The following is an 18,098-nucleotide window of genomic DNA, read 5'->3' as shown; positions in this document are numbered from 1 at the left end:
GAGGGGGTCCCCTCCGTGTACTTTGCGGGGGGGGAAGGAGGGGGGGTTCAAATTTAGTTACGCCACGGTGAGATGACCCGTTTTCTGTGGCTCCTTTAACTTGAACCAAGCAACCAGGTGAGAGTGGTTATGGAAGACTATTCAAAGTCACAGTGTGGGAGAGTCTCTAACTCGGAGGAAACTGCAGAGACCTGTGTGCAACCTACATCCCACAGGCTCGAACTCCTAATCTTTGCATTGCACGCCCAATTAACCAGCCGATTCTTCTGAAATAGACAAAATAGGTACCAGTGTGTTAGGTAGATACTAGTGTGTTAGGTAACAGAAATATTTGTTATCACAGTAAGTTTAGGCTTCACCGTTGGAGTGCGACATTACAAAAAAGTAATTACTAGCTCTGCCGCAGCTCAACGGGGGAAAAAAAAATCCCTGAAGTTGGGTGAGTCAGGCCAGCCTTGAAAAGCGCAGAATCATTTACAAGACAGAAACAGTCATGCTGTCTGGCCCGCACAGGACGCACGGGTTCAACCCGACTTCTCGGAGTTCAGCCGAGCAGCAAACACAAGTGGAAGTGACCGTCTGGTCCAAGGGGAGTGCGGGGCTCCTGGGCTGCGGGCAGGCAGCAGAGCTTAAAGCCGCCCCGTGTGTCCTGCGCGGTTGCCCCAGAGGCGTCTGTCTGCAGACCCGCAGCCCCGCCATCTTTGAAGCAACAACATGGTTTGACCCTTCATGAAGGGAGATGTGTAGGTCACACAACTACCACAGGAAGTCACGAAGAGCTCTGAGACAATGGGTAGATTACAGAACACCTGCACTTGTATTTTATTTGTTTCCGTGACGGTATGCACTTCCTCATGCCTCCCTTACCGCCCCAGAACAAGTTAATTGCTGAAAAATTAGATTTCAGTACGTTTATAATTTGTTGGGACATTGCATCCATTCTTTTAAGTGGAAGTGTCATATTTCAGTCCTAAACAAAAATGCCTTGTTTAAGTACAAGTATTTTTCAATATTGTAAGTAATGACTCATCCATAGGAGTCATAGCGCCCTGTAATGACTGGTGAACCGTTTTCTTAAAGTTTGTGGAATGCCAATAAGAACAGTTCGGGTCAGTAAAACCAACTTTGTGTCGGAGGCAGACCAGAAAGCAAATAACAGAAAAGTGCCCTTGTCCAAAAAAATAAATATATATATATATATATATATATATATATATATATATATATATATATATATATATATATATATATATATATATATATATATATATTCACTGAAAAAACCATAGGTTTTAGGCCTTATATAGTTAGGAATTAGCATTTAAAAAACCTTTCAAATTCACTGAAAAAAACATAGGTTTTAGGCCTTATATAGTTGGGAATTAGCATTTAAAAAACCTTGAAAATTCACTGAAAAAACATTTGAGATGTCATCAGTGATGTCATCAGTGATGTCACTGACCATGTCATGAATGATGTAATATGTGACATCATCAGCATTGGATTGCGGATGCGCGAAATATATAGTTAGTGCAACTAACTATATGTGGAATTTCATTGGTTTTATATCAATAAAATGTCCAGCTAACTATATAGGAGGAATTTCAATGGTTTTTTATATGTTAATTCCTAACTATATTAGGCCTGAAACCTATGTTTTTTTCAGTGAATTTTCAAGGTTTTTTAAATGCTAATTCCTAACTATATAAGGCCTAAAACCTATGGTTTTTTCAGTGAATATATATATATATAGTTGCAGGGAAGTTATAGTTAGGCTCAGATTTTACTTGTACAGAACAAGTGAAGTTCAACAGTTATAGTTACCTGCGCTAACTATAACTTAAGCCCCACAATGCACTGCTTATGACCTCATATATTACATCACTAATGACATGGTTAGTGACATCAGTCATGACATCACTGAAGCCATCTCAAATACCTCACTGATGACATAGAATCCCATTTGAATGAAACTGGAAAACATTTTTAAAAATGTGTGTAATGTTCCAGCTTTCAGACATCACAATTTGTGTTGTCTTCTCCTAATTCCTTAAATCCCAACATTAAGAATATTAAGGGAAAGGTTTAACACAACCATTATTCCTATTTATGGAAATATTCGTAGCTAAAACATACTAGTCTATCTTTCTTTCTTTTTCTCACAACATTAAAACACAGTTCTGTTATAAACTGTTAAAATGGTCTTTTGCAATATGATCAAATGTACTGACACAAAAAGCAATTCAAATCGCATGCTTTCTTTTTTATGCTGAATGGACAGAAGACTTACTTTTTTGTTTGTCCTTGTTTTCACAGCTAATTTGCCTGACTGGCTACTCTGCATCTGCAATGCTCCTGGTTTATGTGATTTCATTTGTATTTCGTAAAGGGCGAAATAACCCAGATTTCTGGGCCTGCATATTCCTGGTGGTAAGAAGAAATTTGTTTTCCCAAATATAATTACTACCTAAAAGTCCATGCTGTAAAACTTGTGATAGATCACAGGTTCACATAATTTCTGTGTAAATTGCAAGTCACCCGTTAAACTTCTAACAAAATTGGTTGATTGTTTTCTATACATTGCACATACGTCTTATTGTAAACATCAAATCACCATTTCCCATTTTAGTGAGCTGGATTGGTGAGTTATTGCACCTACTGGCTACATCTATGTTTAACCGGTGTTTAACTACATGAGATGATTTGTGATTTGATAAATGACCTAGGGCCATATGCATCAAGCCTTTTTCCTGTTCGCAAATGGGCCAATTCTCAGAATCGGCCCGTTTGCGAATGGGAAAAAGCATTTGGGATGTATCATCCCAAAAGGCCATCTCATAATAGAGAATCACAAAATTTGCAATTCTCTATTTTGCGAATGCAATTAAGGAATTGCAATTGCGATTCCTTAAATGCAAATCTGGAAGCACCAGAAATTTGCTATTTAGCCTTAAGGAATCGCAAATAAGTTGGTGGTAATTAGCGATTTTCCAGAAAAAATAAACTTTTTAGCTTTTTCCAAATTGCCATTTGCCACACATACATGCCCTTATGTGCGCAAAATGTGCGCACAGGCATATTTCAGGGGTGCACCCTTGCAACCTTGAAATTGCATTCTCAATTTGTGATTCTCGAATTGGTAATTGCAAATTAAGAATGTCTTCCCATTCATTCCTATGGACCTCCTAGCTCATAGGAATGAATTGGAAGGTATACCTTAATTGCGAATCTCAATTTGCGATTCGCAAATAAGGAATATATAGGATTCGAAAATGTTTTGCAAATCCTACATACATTGCATTTTGCGATTCTCTAATTGCAGTTCACTAAAAATTGCAATTTGAGAATGGCAAAACTCTTTTGATTCATATGACTCCTAGTATTTATACTGTAGTGAGCCTTCTATGATCTGTAGTAAATAAATTCCTACCTAAAGATCCAGGTGCCCTTTATGTAATGCATTCAATATGTGGTCTCTCCATCAGCAGAACACTAAAGAAAATTGAGAAAACTTAACATATAGATTTTGGCCCAAAAGGTATTGTTACTGTACTCAAGATTGCACTACTCACTGCTGACACTAATCTTCAACCTTAATCCATGTCTCCAACCTCCGGGCTCATATGACCCTCTATTGATCATGCCTGCACAACCCTTACCTTACATTTGCTCTCTTGTCCACCATGTTGTCGTATTATTCTTTTGGATGCAAATCAGTACCTGGCTGAATTAATGTTTCTCAAGTTTCAAGTTTCAAGTTTCAAGTTAACTTTATTTGCATAGTTAATTAAAATCATTGCAATACAAAAAATATACTTAATGAAAACTACATAATTAAAATCTCTTGTATCTAAAAAGCCATATTGTCTAAATTCCTGAATCATATACTCAGAGTGTTCACAGACCCCTTGCCTTAATGCAAGTACTATTTCTGGTTCGGTTCCTATTGTCAGTATTTCTGGCATCTTGCTGCCGCACAGTCTCAGATATATTCACTGTTCTACAGTTCAATTGTAGGTGGCTCAGTTCAAAACATGCTAGCAAAGCTTGCCTCCTGGTGCGGATCCCTCATTGATTGAAAGGTTGTTTCAGAAATTTCTCTTGTTCCTTTGTAAGTTCTTTACAGGCGCATAGTAGGTGCAGCATGTCTTCCTGAGCCGATCCACATAGGCAGCACGCAGAGCCAGCTTGGATCCGGAGCCAGGGAGGGAGATGCTCGGCGCAAGGGAGCAGTCCGAGCCTATATCTCATAAAAGCATTTTTTAAATTTTTATCATAACCCAAATTGAAGTAGGTTTGTATGCCCAGCTTCGTGTATGTGTTCAGGGTCATCCAGCCGTGGGATCTCTTTGATAGTGCATCCTTGTCCTTCAGCCATGAAAGGAGTTTCTCAGTTTTCCACACTAATTTTTTGAAAGTAGGGGTGGTTGTCGGTGTCTCCCAGAGCTGGTTTAGCCTCAAATTATGAAGGCTGCTGTGTAGAAATTCCACGGCTGGTAATGCGGGGTGTGATTGTAGCTCCTTCCACAACTGTTCGTTTAGCGTGCCACTTTCTGCTCTTCGCACTTTGTCCCAAGTGATGATAAAGGCCCCTTGTCCAGCAAGTGATTGTTTCAGAACGCCAAATTCAAGTCTAATTTGGGCGGGTGAGATGTATTTCGGCAGCCCAAAGATGACCCTATATGCCGTTGTTACTGTGGCATCGAGTATTTTCGCATCCTTACTTTTGCATTTCGTACTGCGGAGAGGAGCGGACTCTAACATCAGCCAGGTCCTGGTGCTCCTGGATCTATCGGCCGCCTTCGACACGGTCGACCATGACATCTTGGTCGACCGTGTCGAGGAGGCCAGCATCCGGGGCACTGCTCTGGGCTGGGTTCGCTCCTTTTTGTCCAACCGCCATCAGGCGGTCCGGCTCTCCCAGTTTACCGCTGACAGGGTAGGTCTTAACTGTAGCGTCCCGCAGGGTTCCTCTTTATCCCCCCTTCTTTTTAATTTATATTCGACCCCTCTTATCCGGTCTCTACGAGGCAGTCATGTCACCGCGTTTAATTACGCGGATGACATTCAGCTGATTTTTAACATTGATGGCTCGGCAGAGTCCATTTACACCTTTCAGTCCACCCTATGCCACATCAGTGACTGGATGGGGGCCAACCATCTGAAGCTTAACCCCGACAAGACCGAACTGGTTCTTGTTGGGGGTGCCGCCAACCCATGGAAATCCACCTTCTGGCCGGCGTGCCTAGGCTCTCCCCCCAATCCAGTCGACTCAGCAAAAAGTCTGGGAGTGATCATCAGCAACGATCTTACGATGAAGCCCCAGATTAATGCTGTAGTCTCCTCCAGTTTTTTTCAGCTCCGTAAGATCCGGAAGATAGCCCGCTTCTTGACCACTGAAGCACTCACCCTAGTTCTGCTGGCATTAGTCATTTCAAGAATTGACTATGCCAATTCACTCTATGTAGGCATTCCATCCTACTTGATGAAGAGGCTGCAGCTTATTCAGAACCAAGCTGCACACATCATTCATCATCAGCCTAGGCACTGCCACGTCAGTCCCTTGTTAAAGTCCCTTCACTGGCTCCCCGTGTCTGAGCGGTGCAAATTCAATCTTTGCTGTATTACTTTCAAATCCCTTGCTGGCTTGAGTCCTTCCTTTATCTCTTCACTGCTGCACGCTTATGTTCCTGTCCGTAATCTTCGTTCCTCCCATCTTGCTTTACTTAATGGAAAGATACCATTTTGGTTTAAGAGGGCAAAATAAGGATGAGTCAGTAGAAGACTATGTTTCCGCGTTAAGGAAATTGTATCTTGTAAATTTGGTCACACCTTGGAAGAAAGGATAAGGGATCAGTTCGTTTTAAAATGCGCACATGACAGCATTCGGAAAGAACTATGGTTAAAGGATGAACCACCATTGGAAAAAGTACTAGTTATAGCGAAACAGGTTGAACATATGACTAAATGTGTGGATGAATTAAAAGGAGAAAAAGAAAAGATGACGGAAACAGAAAAGAAGGATGAACCTAAAGTTGAAGAAGTGGTCTGTCAAGTAAAAAAAGAAGAAAAAACAGCTATGGAAAAAAATGATACTGGAATGAACAGTTTTAATGCAAATTTCAACAATGCTAACAAGTTTTCTTGTTTTAGATGTGGGAATATTGGTCATCTGGCTAACACTCCCAATTGTCCTGCTCTGAAATCCATATGTAATAATTGTGGTATGAGGGGTCATTTTTCAAATGATACCAAAAAGATACCATTTTGGTTTAAGAGGGCAAAATAAGGATGAGTCAGTAGAAGACTATGTTTCCGCGTTAAGGAAATTGCATCTTGTAAATTTGGTCACACCTTGGAAGAAAGGATAAGGGATCAGTTCGTTTTAAAATGCGCACATGACAGCATTCGGAAAGAACTATGGTTAAAGGATGAACCACCATTGGAAAAAGTACTAGTTATAGCGAAACAGGTTGAACATATGACTAAATGTGTGGATGAATTAAAAGGAGAAAAAGAAAAGATGACGGAAACAGAAAAGAAGAATGAACCTAAAGTTGAAGAAGTGGTCTGTCAAGTAAAAAAAGAAGAAAAAACAGCTATGGAAAAAAATGATACTGGAATGAACAGTTTTAATGCAAATTTCAACAATGCTAACAAGTTTTCTTGTTTTAGATGTGGGAATATTGGTCATCTGGCTAACACTCCCAATTGTCCTGCTCTGAAATCCATATGTAATAATTGTGGTAGGAGGGGTCATTTTTCAAAATGCTGTAGAACTAAAATTAATAAGAGGGAGAATATGAATAGAAAATGGTCCCAACCCCAGGTGAAGACTGTGACTTTCCAAATCAATAGAGGTCCATTGGAACATCCTACACATTTGGTAAAAGTCGATAATACTATGATTGAATTCAAATTTGATTCATGCTCCAAGATTACCATGATTGATGAGGCATTGTTATATAAGAACTTTGGAAAAAATGTTAAACTTTTTAGAAGTGATATTTTACCATTAGGATATGGAAAGAAACCTATAAAAATATTAGGTTATTTTATGGCTACTATTGAGTTGGGAAGTCGCATCATTCCTGGTAAAATATATGTGGCTAAACAAGGTGATTCCTTACTTAGTTGGAGACATCAACGTGATTTAGGAGTTAAACTCAATCCCAATGTGTCTCCTCAAGTACAAATACAAGAGGTGGGAGATTTGTCAGATATGTTTGCAGAGAAATCTCCGAGTGTATTTAATGAAAAGTTGGGTTGTTTAAAAGGTTACAAACATTGTATAAGATTGAAGAAAAATGCTGTTCCCATAATAGCTAAAGTAAGAAGAATTCCTTTAGCTGAACAAGAAAAAGTACAGAAGGAGATTGACAAGCTCATAGAGAACAAAATTATAGAACCTGTAGAAGCCACAGAAAGGTTAGCTCCCATTGTTATAGCTAAGAAGCCAACTGGCGAAATTCGCTTATGCATTGATTTACGTGCTCTGAATAAGGAGGTGGTGGTGGACAGATTTCCTTTGCCAAATATAGATGAAATAGTAGGAACGTTAGAAGGTGCTAGCTACTTCACCACCTTAGATTTAGCTTCTGCTTACCACCAGGTGAAACTAGATACGTCTTGCCAAGATTTGACAGCTTTTATAACCCCAATGGGCACATTTAAATTTAAAAGGATGCCTTTTGGATTAATATCAGCTGCTTCTGTATTTCAACGCATAATGGCATCTATTCTCAAAGGTCTGCAAGGTGTAAAATGTTATCAGGATGATTTGTTAATTTATGGAGGTAACATGCTACAGCATAATGAACGTGTGTGTGATGTGTTGAAAAGGTTAAGTGAAGCTGGTCTGGCACTTAAGAAAGGAAAGTGTAAATTTGGTTTAGAGGAAGTGAACTACCTTGGACACTGTATAAAGAGTGAAGGTGTTTTTCCGAAATTGGATTTAGTTACATCTATTGATAATATGGCTGAGCCAGTTAATAAGGAGGAGTTGCTCTCTTTTCTTGGCATGGTAGAGTTTTACGGAAAATTTATTTTACATTTTGCAGATAAAACAAAAATATGAGAAGGCTTACTGTGAAGAGTGTTATTTTTGAGTGGTCAAATGACTGCAGGAAAGAATTTGAGGAGATTAAAGAGGAGTCAAAAAAGCTCCATGTCTTCAGGCATTTGTTCCAGGGTTGCCGACGTATGTGTTTACTGATGCGAGTCATAAAGGCCTAGGGGCAGTATTAGTACAAAATAGGCACGGAAATGATTCTCTTATTGCTTGTGCCTCAAGATGTCTTCGGGGACCAGAACTTAATTACTCAGTTATTGAGAAAGAGTCATTAGCTATTTTCTGGGCTCTAAAAAAATTTAAAAATCTGATTTGGGGGACCAAATTTGTTGTAAAGTCAGATCACAAACCATTGAAGGAAGTTTTTTGTAAGAAGGGTTTAGATTCTATTTCTTCTAGGATTAGGAGTAAGCATGGGCGAATTTTGAGAAGCTGGCATTCGCGAATTTTGCGAATTTGCGAACTCGCAATCCGCAAAATCCGCAAATTCTCGCGAATTTGCGGATTTTTTTTTTTGTGTTCGCAAGGATTACTGCCAGTTCGCAAGGATTTCTGACAGTTCGCGAGGGTTTTGTAACAGTTCGCAATCGCGAACTTACATGTCGGCTCGCAACGGTCACGATTATGTTGTTTCTACTTCTGGTTCCTCATCATAGGTTCCCAGCACCCTCTGTTTCACCCCTGCCACCCTCTGTTTTACCCATGCCACCCTCTGGTACATCAATGCCTTATGCCACCCTCTGGTTCATCATCACTGTAGATTATGGGGGGAAAAAGCAAGCACACCTGCCTGCTTCAACTGACATGAATTAATTTGGAGTTGATTTATTAATGTGTCACTGTTTTAAAATTCCAGTCTGGCACCTGCATCCTTATCTGTAATTTGCTTTCTGTTGCAGTGCAATTTTTTTTCCAGGACCTTTGTGGCCTACTTGTAGCTATTCTATGAGCCTGCTGTGAGGGTCAGAGCAGGATCATTTGTTGCAACTAGCAACTGAACAATTGTTGCAACTAGCAACTGAACTTTGGAGGGGCCCTTGTCAGGAAGCACTACAGGGAACGGTTACTAATGATGAGTTTGAACTTTTGAACCTGCTTTCACTTTTGCAAAACTCGTTTTTCTGCAGAGCAGCATTACAGCAACTTTAATGCCCCACCAAGCTTATATGAGAAAGTTGATTTCTAATCCAAAAGTTATCCAAAGAAAATCAAAAGGTCTCAAATCTAAAAAAGTGCAGGCAAATGTCAACCTGAGGAGTTATTCTGATAAAAATAATCATTTTCAGAAGGTCTATGCTGCTTGCTAGTAGATTTCTTGTGCGGAATTGCAATTTTTGTAATTTCCCGAGTGCGAGATTGTTGCTGCCCGCCGCACCTACATGTTCGCAATTGCGAACTTACACCGCAAAGAAAAAAAATCCGCTGCGTGCGAATTTGCGGATTTTGCGGGAAATTCGCGAATCTCGCGGATTGCGAATTTACCGAAAATCCGCAAAATCCGCGAGCGTAACGGATTTTCCGCCCATGCTTAGTTAGGAGATGGATTATCTCTTTGCAGGAGTTTGACTTTGAGGTACAGTACTTACCAGGTGTTTCTACTAAGGCTGCAGATTGTTTTTCAAGACTAGTAAAAGGTGATGATCTATGTTCTGAGGAGGTGTTTGTAGAGGAGGATGATTTTCTCAATGTTTGTGAAGTTACAGAGGGTGTTGTGGGAAAAGATGAGTGGAAGAATGAACTAGTAAAGGATGCTGAGTTAGTTAAAGTGTTGTCCATGCTCAGGGAAAACAAGCGTTTAGATAAACCTTGGTCTCTTGTCTCTGAGGAATTGTCTATAACTGATGACATGTTGACAAAAGGTTTGAGACTTATACCACCCTCTACTTTAAGGAAAAAATTATTGGTACATGCGCACACTGGTCATTTGGGAATAGTAAAAACTAAGGAGATGTTACGTACCCAATTTTGGTGGCCTGGAATGGATTTGGAGATTGAACGTATGGTTAGAAAGTGTGCTGAATGTTGTGCCAGTGACAAGATTCTCAAAACCAAACAAATGCCCATGGTTTGTAGGACATTACCCAATCATCCATGGGATGAGTTAGCTATTGATATTTTGGGTCGACTTACCGGTGTCTCTGACACTCCTTATTTGATTGTGTTGATTGATTTATATTCACACTGGATTGAAGTGAGTGCTGTAAGTGACATAACATCAGATTCTGTTATCAGGTTCTTGTCTGAAATTTTTAAGAGGGAAAGCTTTCCCAACAGTATATTATCCGACAATGGTCCTCAATTTTGTTCTGGTGTATTTGACTCATACCTTAATAAATGTGGCATCGCCTACAAGCGTTCGTCGTTATATCACCCTGAAACTAATGGCGCTGTTGAGAGGGTCAATAGAACGTTAAAAGAATGTATTCAGCTTGCAAGAGCCAATGGTTTAAATTGGAAAGAGGCTCTCAAGGAAAGGATTGATGCTTATCGTTGTTCCCCTCACTCTACTACTGGTAGATCTCCCTTTGAATTATTTAAGGGCAGAATTCCCAACACCATGTGGTGTCCTGGTTGGATGAATTTGAATAAAGGGTTCGGGGATAACCACATTGGTGCTTGGAGGGAGAGGGAACTAGAAAAACAAGCTTGCAGAAAAATGTATTTTGATGACAAGAAATGTGTTCAGTTTCAAGAGGTTAGGATAGGTGATCTTGTCAAAAAAAAAGCGCTGTTGGAAGGAAATCATGGTCTAAATATACCAATGTTAGACCTGTTATTAAAGTTTTTGATAATGCTATAAAAACACAGGATGGGAGGATTTGGAATAAAAGTCGGGTGGTTGTTGTTAGATCGAAGAATGATGTTCAAAATGATTTAGACACTGACGAGGACTTCTGTGACACTGTTAATATTCCTCTATCTCATTCTAGCAATCTTTCTGCTGGTCGTGTGAGGAGTCAAAGGTTACGCAGAGCTCCTTCTTATATGAAATATTATGTGTAATCTTTCTATGTTTTTGTTTTTTTAGTTATATTAAGTTGTTCTCTCTTTTCTTTTCTTGTTTCTTATTTTGTTCACTGCTGTTGTAAAGAAGGGAGATGTGTAATGACTAGCTTTGCATGTTCCCTGTATCTGTGCTTCCATTTAGAATACAGATTTCTGTGTAACTAAGATTCTCTGAATCGAGAATGATGTGTGTAAATTCCTGTCAGTTGGAGCAGGAGCTGTTTGTGGATGAGGCGAATAAATCCTACCTGAACCACATTTTAACTTGTTCTCATTTCTTCATGTGGTAAACACCACAGGTGGGTGCTAAGACACAGCCCTGCTTTAGCCCTTTTTCCGTCGGTTTGCGCCTTGACAGATGCGTTCCGTCTCCCAGCTTCACCTGTAGCCGCGTGTTTGTATGTAGATTCATTATTAGTTTCAGTAAAGGCTGTGGAAGCCCCCAGCTGTGTAGTTTGGACCACAGTCTGGAGCAGTTGACATGATCGAAGGCGGCTTTGTAATCAATAAAACATAAAAATAGTGACGACCGTGTGGCCTCAGGCTTGTCCATAAGCATAGTCATGCTTAGTATGTTTGTCGTTGTCCCAACCGATTTAATGAAGCCAGTCTGTTGTAGGGGAATTACAGATTTTTCTTCTGCCCAAGCCTGGAGATCCTTCAATAGCAAGCCAGCAAAAAATTTAGTTTCGTTGTCTAATAATGCCACTAATCTGTAATTTTGTGGATCCAACTTCTCGCCAGATTTATAGATTGGGGAGATGATTGAGCCTCTCCATGAGCTAGGCAGGGTATTCAATGTTCTAATTTCTCTGAAGAGTGGATCCAGAGCTTCTGCCCAGAAGGTTGCCTCCTGTTTATACAATGCTGGTGGCAGCCCATTTGGGCCAGGGGCGCCTTCTCTTCTCCCTTTTCCTATCTGCTGTTTGATGGCTGCTATGTGGTTCGTTTGGTGGTCCTCTGAAGATGTGACTGTTACTGAGTTCTCTGAGTCGGCGAGATGGTTTTCCGCCCAGGACTTGTGTGTCGTTTGGCAGTCTACTTCGTTTTGATCTGCTTGATCATGGTCTCTCTGGTCGCTGCTTCGGTGGAAATGGGACCTGAGGTAGTTTGCCCAGACTTCCTCAGAAATGTAGGAGCAGATTCCATCATGATTGTTATTGATGAATTGATTTATGGTCATCCAAAATCTGGAGCTGTTGTTGTGTTTGACGTCGGCGTGCAATTTGGCCCAGAGATCATCCTCCTTAGCTCTGTTCGCGTCCCATTTCAGTTTTTTTAGGGCTGCCCTTTGATTCTGAAATGCTTTCAGTCGAGTTTTGTCACTGGGTCTGTCAAGAAGGTATCTCAGGAGTTGGTTAATCCTTTTTTTGCATACTTAATTCCTTGTTGTGTGACAAAGGCATTGTGCCGCTGAACCTTTGCTGGTTAGGTGGTTTAACCTTGGTTGCGTATGATTCCATCCCAGATAAGAAGTTTTTCCATGTCTCGATTTCTCCGTTTCTGACTCTTTCAGCAAAAAGTTGTTTTGCAGTTTCAGCATTGCGCTGCTTGCTGCTAATTTGAATTTAATTCGTCTTAGGTCGATGGTGGTTGTTATTCCTTGAGGCTCCCGGCAGCGTTTGAATGTTGAGGTCACTGTTCTCAGAGCTATTTCTTGGGGCCGATGATCGCTGTCACCTTTATTGCCCATCTGAAAAGATGAGATTTAGTGGAAGAGGCCTAAAGAAACAAATGTGTAGTGCAGAATTGAGCTAGGTTTTGTGGAGTTGTATGTGGCTACAGGAGGATTATCTTCTGGCAGTCTTCCATTTAGAGCCCTCAGGTTAAGATGCTCTAGATCCTCCAAGATCGTTTGTACGATCTTGATTTGCATACACGTTTCCGGTTTCCCTTGCAGCGGGATATTCCAGTTTGCGTTATGCAACAGCACGTCTTCTTCCGACGAAGAGCCCATTAGATAATGATTTAAGTCCCCGGTTAAAATGAGATCGGTTGTGGGACCCTCTCTAAGGCATTTTTCAGCAAACGTGCACATCTTGCGGATATTCTGCCCATGTTTCTTGTAATGCCACAATGTCGAAGGCCCTGACGTAGGTGACGAAGACGACATCAGTTACTTTGTTGGCGAGGCCGTTTACGTTCCAAGAACAGATCCGTACTGCGTCCTTTTTTTCTTTTCCCATATATAGTGGGCGAAGATCGCGTCAATCTTTTGTATTGTTGATGGTTCTTGCGAACTATCGTGTGTCTCCTTCCCGAGATTGCAGTGTAAGGGGATCGTTGTGGCTCCTTAGTTGCTCTGCTTGATGCCTCATGTCCATGTTGCAGTACCCTGAAGCTCCTCTCAGTCTGATGTAGTTGGTCTAGAAGAGGCTGTCACAGGACCTCTCGGTGGTGCTGGGTTTAACAGATCCGGGTAACCTGGTTTATAGTACGGCGCGATGGTTATCCCCCAAGACTTTAGGATGTCCCTTTCCGAGAGTATTTTATGTGCTGTTGTTGCAGTGGTCCATGTAGCTTTTGTTTTTTCGCCTGCCTTTGCATCACCGCAGTTAATAAATTCTATTGACTCCAAGTCTGATGTTTTTACATCTGCTAGTGGCGGTATGTGGGATAGTAACCGCAGTATGTTACCTCGGTTCAGGATGTCGTGCTTCCCTTTAGAGGTGTATTCAGGTATGAACCATATTACATTAGTATACCTTGCCCCTGCCCAGTTGGAGACGCAGAATTGGTCTTGCGTAGTTGGCCTACTGGCCTCGTTCAGTGCGCTATTCGGTGTCATTTGAATTCCTTCTATGTGGCATAAGTTTATTTGACGGTTTGAACTCTGATTGTTTTGAATTTGTTCTTGGAGTATCAGGAGTTTTAGTTTTTAAGGTGTCTGGTGCTTATTGGCCATTTGTTGTGTGGCTGCTGGGTCTGTGGGCAGAACCTGACTGTTCTGAGCTTTCTCAACTTCCCCTTTAGCTGTTTGTTTGCTGTGTTGGATGTTCAGACTCCCCTTGTTTTATGTTCCCCACCGCGGCGGTGCTATTGTTTAAAAGTGTGGCACTGGCGTTGTCGGTATGTCCAGTGTCCTGGTTTATCGTTTTAATGTGGATTCTCGTTCCTTTGTCTTCTTCCATTCTGATGTTGATTTGGTTAGCGATGGGGTTTCTGACTCGAGGTGACTGGGAAGGGTTGGTTCCCGCCTCCCCTTGGTCGTCCTCAAGTATGCGGTTTTCTTTCTTTCTGCTGAAGAAATCTTGGGCGCCGCTAGACATGTTTGCAGTGTTCTTAATGGCAATTATTTCTGATGTGGGAGTGTTCTGTTGCGTTGTCTCTTCGAGAGCTAATAATGATCCAGTGGAGTGTATCTTTGTCCCATCTTGCAGTGAAATTGCCCCAAAGAGTCTTTGGAAGACGTTCCTAGTGGGACTTTTGTTTTCGACCTTTTCGTTGTTGGGCGTGTCTTTGTTTTGCATTTAATTTCAGTTCAAAGTTTTGTGCCTCTGCCTGTGGTAGCGGGTGGCTGTGGCTAGGGGAAGGTGCTGTAAGTTGTGGGTTATTTTTGGTAGTAATTCCCAATTTATTGGTTGAAATTGGTGCATGCTCCTTTCCAGCCTCCCCAGACTGGTCGCTTACTGTGTCTTCCCAGTGACTAGACATGGTCTGCTCTTCGGTGGGCCGGGTGTGGACGTTGTTTGATGCCTTTTTGATTTGTAAGCATAAGTCCGTCAGCATGGCCGGGAGAGTTGCTATTTGTCCACAATTGGGCTGCACCCGCAGGTTCGATGCTCTACTGACATGTGATCAAGAGTGCGTTCCAGCGTTTTGTTCAGATTCCCCAGCTTGCCGTCAATTGCTACGGCATAGACAGCCAGCGTGTTCAGGAGGGTTAGTTGCAAGTCCATTTTGTCAGTCTGATATTGCAGAGCCTCCACTAGGAGTTTCACAGTTTTAAGTAGGCTTGCCCAAGCATCGCCGTGGTCGGTGCCTTGCATATCCACTTTAGGGCTTCCAGCCTCGTTGCTGATGTTTCCGCTTATGTCTGTTGTTAGAATCTCTCCTTGGTTTGCAAGGAGTGCCTCCCACTCATCCTTATCTAGGTAAGAGTGTTGATTTGGTTCTTCTTGGTCATTCGGCATATTGGATTGGGGCATCGCCGGATCGCGTTGTTGGTGTGTTGAGACGTGACGTGCTCCATCTTCTGAGCCTTGCTTGTCCCTTGAGCTCTCAAAAGGTCCCCTTTCTGCCTTTGTTTGCTTCCAGGGTTCCTTCTGTAGGATCGGGCTTGAGACCCAACCATGAGATTATAGTTGGGTTGTCTAGTTCACAGATGGCTAGTGGCTCTAGTGATACGCAATTACCACAGTTTCTTTATATTGGTTGGTGGGCCTGGGCGTTAAGGCCATTTTGTTGTTGTGTGCGCTCGCAGGGTTGCAGTTGTTTTTACTTGGTACTTCAAAATGATTTGCTTGTTCTTCCCTTGCACCATAGATCTCAATCTTGTTTCCCCTGTCTTGCGCACATGTTGATAGTTCCTCGGAGTGCGGTTCAGTGAACTCTCTCTCCGGGGTTTTGAAATTCCATTTTACGGGGACTGCTGAGCCGTGTGAAGTTGTTGGGCTGTCTGACCCTTGCCTTTCCCTCTTTCCTCCTTGGGCGATAGTTCCTTCAATACCTTCCTCCTTACAACGATCCTCTTGTCTGGAGGGCAGGAGAGGTGTTTTTAGACCCTCAGGTGCCTTGGGACATGAGAGCAGGTTGTCACCTGCATTTTTAAGAAAGCAGAATTTAGTATCAATTTTAGGCTGAAATAGGTGGTGTTTTGCTGTTTTAGTCCCTGATGTTGAATTGCTTAGCCTCATGGAGACTTGTAGAATTTCAATTATGGTGTTATCCTCCTGCGTAGCAGGTCTGGACTTGACCTGTGGTTCTCCCTCTATGTCGTCAGGGGTCTTCTACTTCCTTTTCCGCCTTGCAGTTTGGTTTGAATTATTGCTAGTATGGCTTGTTCTCGCAGCCGTTTTGGGTGCCCCATGTACACGACCTGATCTCATGCTTCGAGTTTTATGAGGCTTTTTTGGACTATTTAATCTCTTTTAACTTTTTCGACAATCTTGTGCAGTTTGAGGTGTATAAGGTGGTTTTCTTTTTCATTATGCGTTAATAGCGGCGTTTTAGAGGCTTTTGTGGGCTTTTGTAGGCTACTTAGGGTTATGCTGTTTAAGTCGCTTTCGCCTTGTGACCCGCTTTTACTAACAGTACTCACAGTGCTTTAATTAGGCGCTAAAGTCAGTAAAATTGCTAAGAGCAGTCCCGCCCCTCAAAAGACCTGCTCGCAGGTATTCCGTAGATATCCACTCACCGCACAGAACAGTGTCCTACAGCTCCAGCCGCGATGCGAAGCGATGAGAAACTGCACCTGCCCCCCACACGGGATGCACGAGTTGCTCCTTCACCTCATGCGGCTCTACCGGCTGCCGCTCGGCTCCTGCCACACTGGATGGCCAGCGCAGATCCAGCCGCTGCTCACAACTCATGGAATGGGCTTAACTGACGCTAGGGCGGGCTGGGGCGGGCTGTCCTCCGTTGCTTTGCTAGCTCCCCGATTCCCACGTCTGCTGTTGCAACTGGTTGGACACTGGTGGATCTGAGAGCTCTGGTGGTCCTGCCTGGCGGTGTTACCACTACTGTTGCCACTGCTGTGCCTGTGCTTTGCCTCCAAGATGCTCCCTGCAGCTCCTGCCGCTACCGGGCCGTTCCCGCTGTTTGGCCGCCGCGGTTCTCTGCTCTTCAGTCCTTCCCTGCCCTGCCCTGTGCTCACGCTCTGTACTCCATGCACTCCGCAGGTAGCAGGGGAGCAGGGGAGCAGGGGGCGGGAAGCGGGCAAGACGCCAGACACCAGCCAGAGAGCCGCTTCGCCCAAGCAGCAGAGGGGAGACACGTGGAAATCGAGGCCGGTCAGAGCCGTGGCTAGCTCAACCGCCTCAGCCGCCTCCCAGCATGTCCACTCACTCCGCTCCGCTCTTCTCTGTGCAGCGTGGCACTCAGGCACTCCGGAACAGGAACAGCACTTCCTGTAGATTAAACTAACTGTTGGTAAATGTTGGGGAAAAACTATAATTACCATGGTTATTGACTGGCTCTCACCGAACGTAGCTATTGTGTATACCAGATTCGAAATGTAGTTATTCACTGCAATTATGTAGCAGCAGTTGGAAATACAAGTCGGTTCCCACTGTTGCTACATTATAAACTTATCTCTACTCGAGTCGGAGCTTCTAGAATGGAGGGGAGGGAAGGCACAGGAAGTGGCTAGTGTTTGTGACTGTTGACCAGGTATATTTATTTTACTACTCCTCTACCCTTTTGTAACAGCAGAGTATGCATAGATGGTGCATGTATTCTACATAACTTATATTTATAGATGGATAAAATGTCAATAATGGAGATAATTTTCACCTAGTTGTTTAGAGTGACATCATAGACAACTTGAGCCTCATTCTTTTTCTTTATTTGATGTCACTTACAACTCTGTTGAAAAACATCTGGTATTCAATGTCCCCTATCATGCATTTTCTATTGAAGCAGAATCAGCTATGATCTCATACAGTAATCTAAGAACACTTAAACCGTAATTATTCAAAAAATTACCCACACTTTAAAAAGAAACATGTCTTAATTTTAGATGGGAAAGCTATCCTTTCATCTCCAGAATGACTAGTTTAGAACGTTTATTGATCCAAACCTCTGGGAAGGTGAATGTGAGAATATTTTTGTACACAAATAGCATCTGAAATAAGTATAGTGTCTTCAACATCCTTTACAAAAATTTCTCATCTACAGCATATTTCCTATTATTAACTACAACTGACAGCTATAGTTATGCACTATATGTAGGATACAATATTTATGTCAGATTATATTTTGACAATAATATGCAGGTAGCACTTCTATTCAAGTTGGATGGAATTACTTTTTTATTTTTTTAGAATCAGCTTTTCTCTCAGTCTTATTCATTTAGGGCCAG

At 42.2% G+C, this 18,098-nt stretch overlaps 1 protein-coding gene across 1 annotated transcript in view; it reads left to right on the top strand.

The window, feature by feature from the left end:
* Window positions 1–18,098, top strand: part of LOC147702336 (ATP-binding cassette sub-family A member 10-like) — a 1,673,715-nt gene that overhangs the window by 1,315,273 nt on the left and 340,344 nt on the right. Inside the window, exon 25 of the mRNA XM_086930968.1 lies at window positions 2,317–2,430. Coding sequence (XP_086787094.1) covers window positions 2,317–2,430 — 114 coding nt within the window. The remainder of the gene's footprint in view (window positions 1–2,316; window positions 2,431–18,098) is intronic.

This window comes from Lissotriton vulgaris, chromosome 7, assembly GCF_964263255.1.
Source record: "Lissotriton vulgaris chromosome 7, aLisVul1.2, whole genome shotgun sequence".
NCBI lineage: Eukaryota > Metazoa > Chordata > Amphibia > Caudata > Salamandridae > Lissotriton > Lissotriton vulgaris.
The sequence above is the reverse complement of the archived record's forward strand: the minus strand, read 5'-3'. Positions and strand labels throughout refer to the sequence as shown.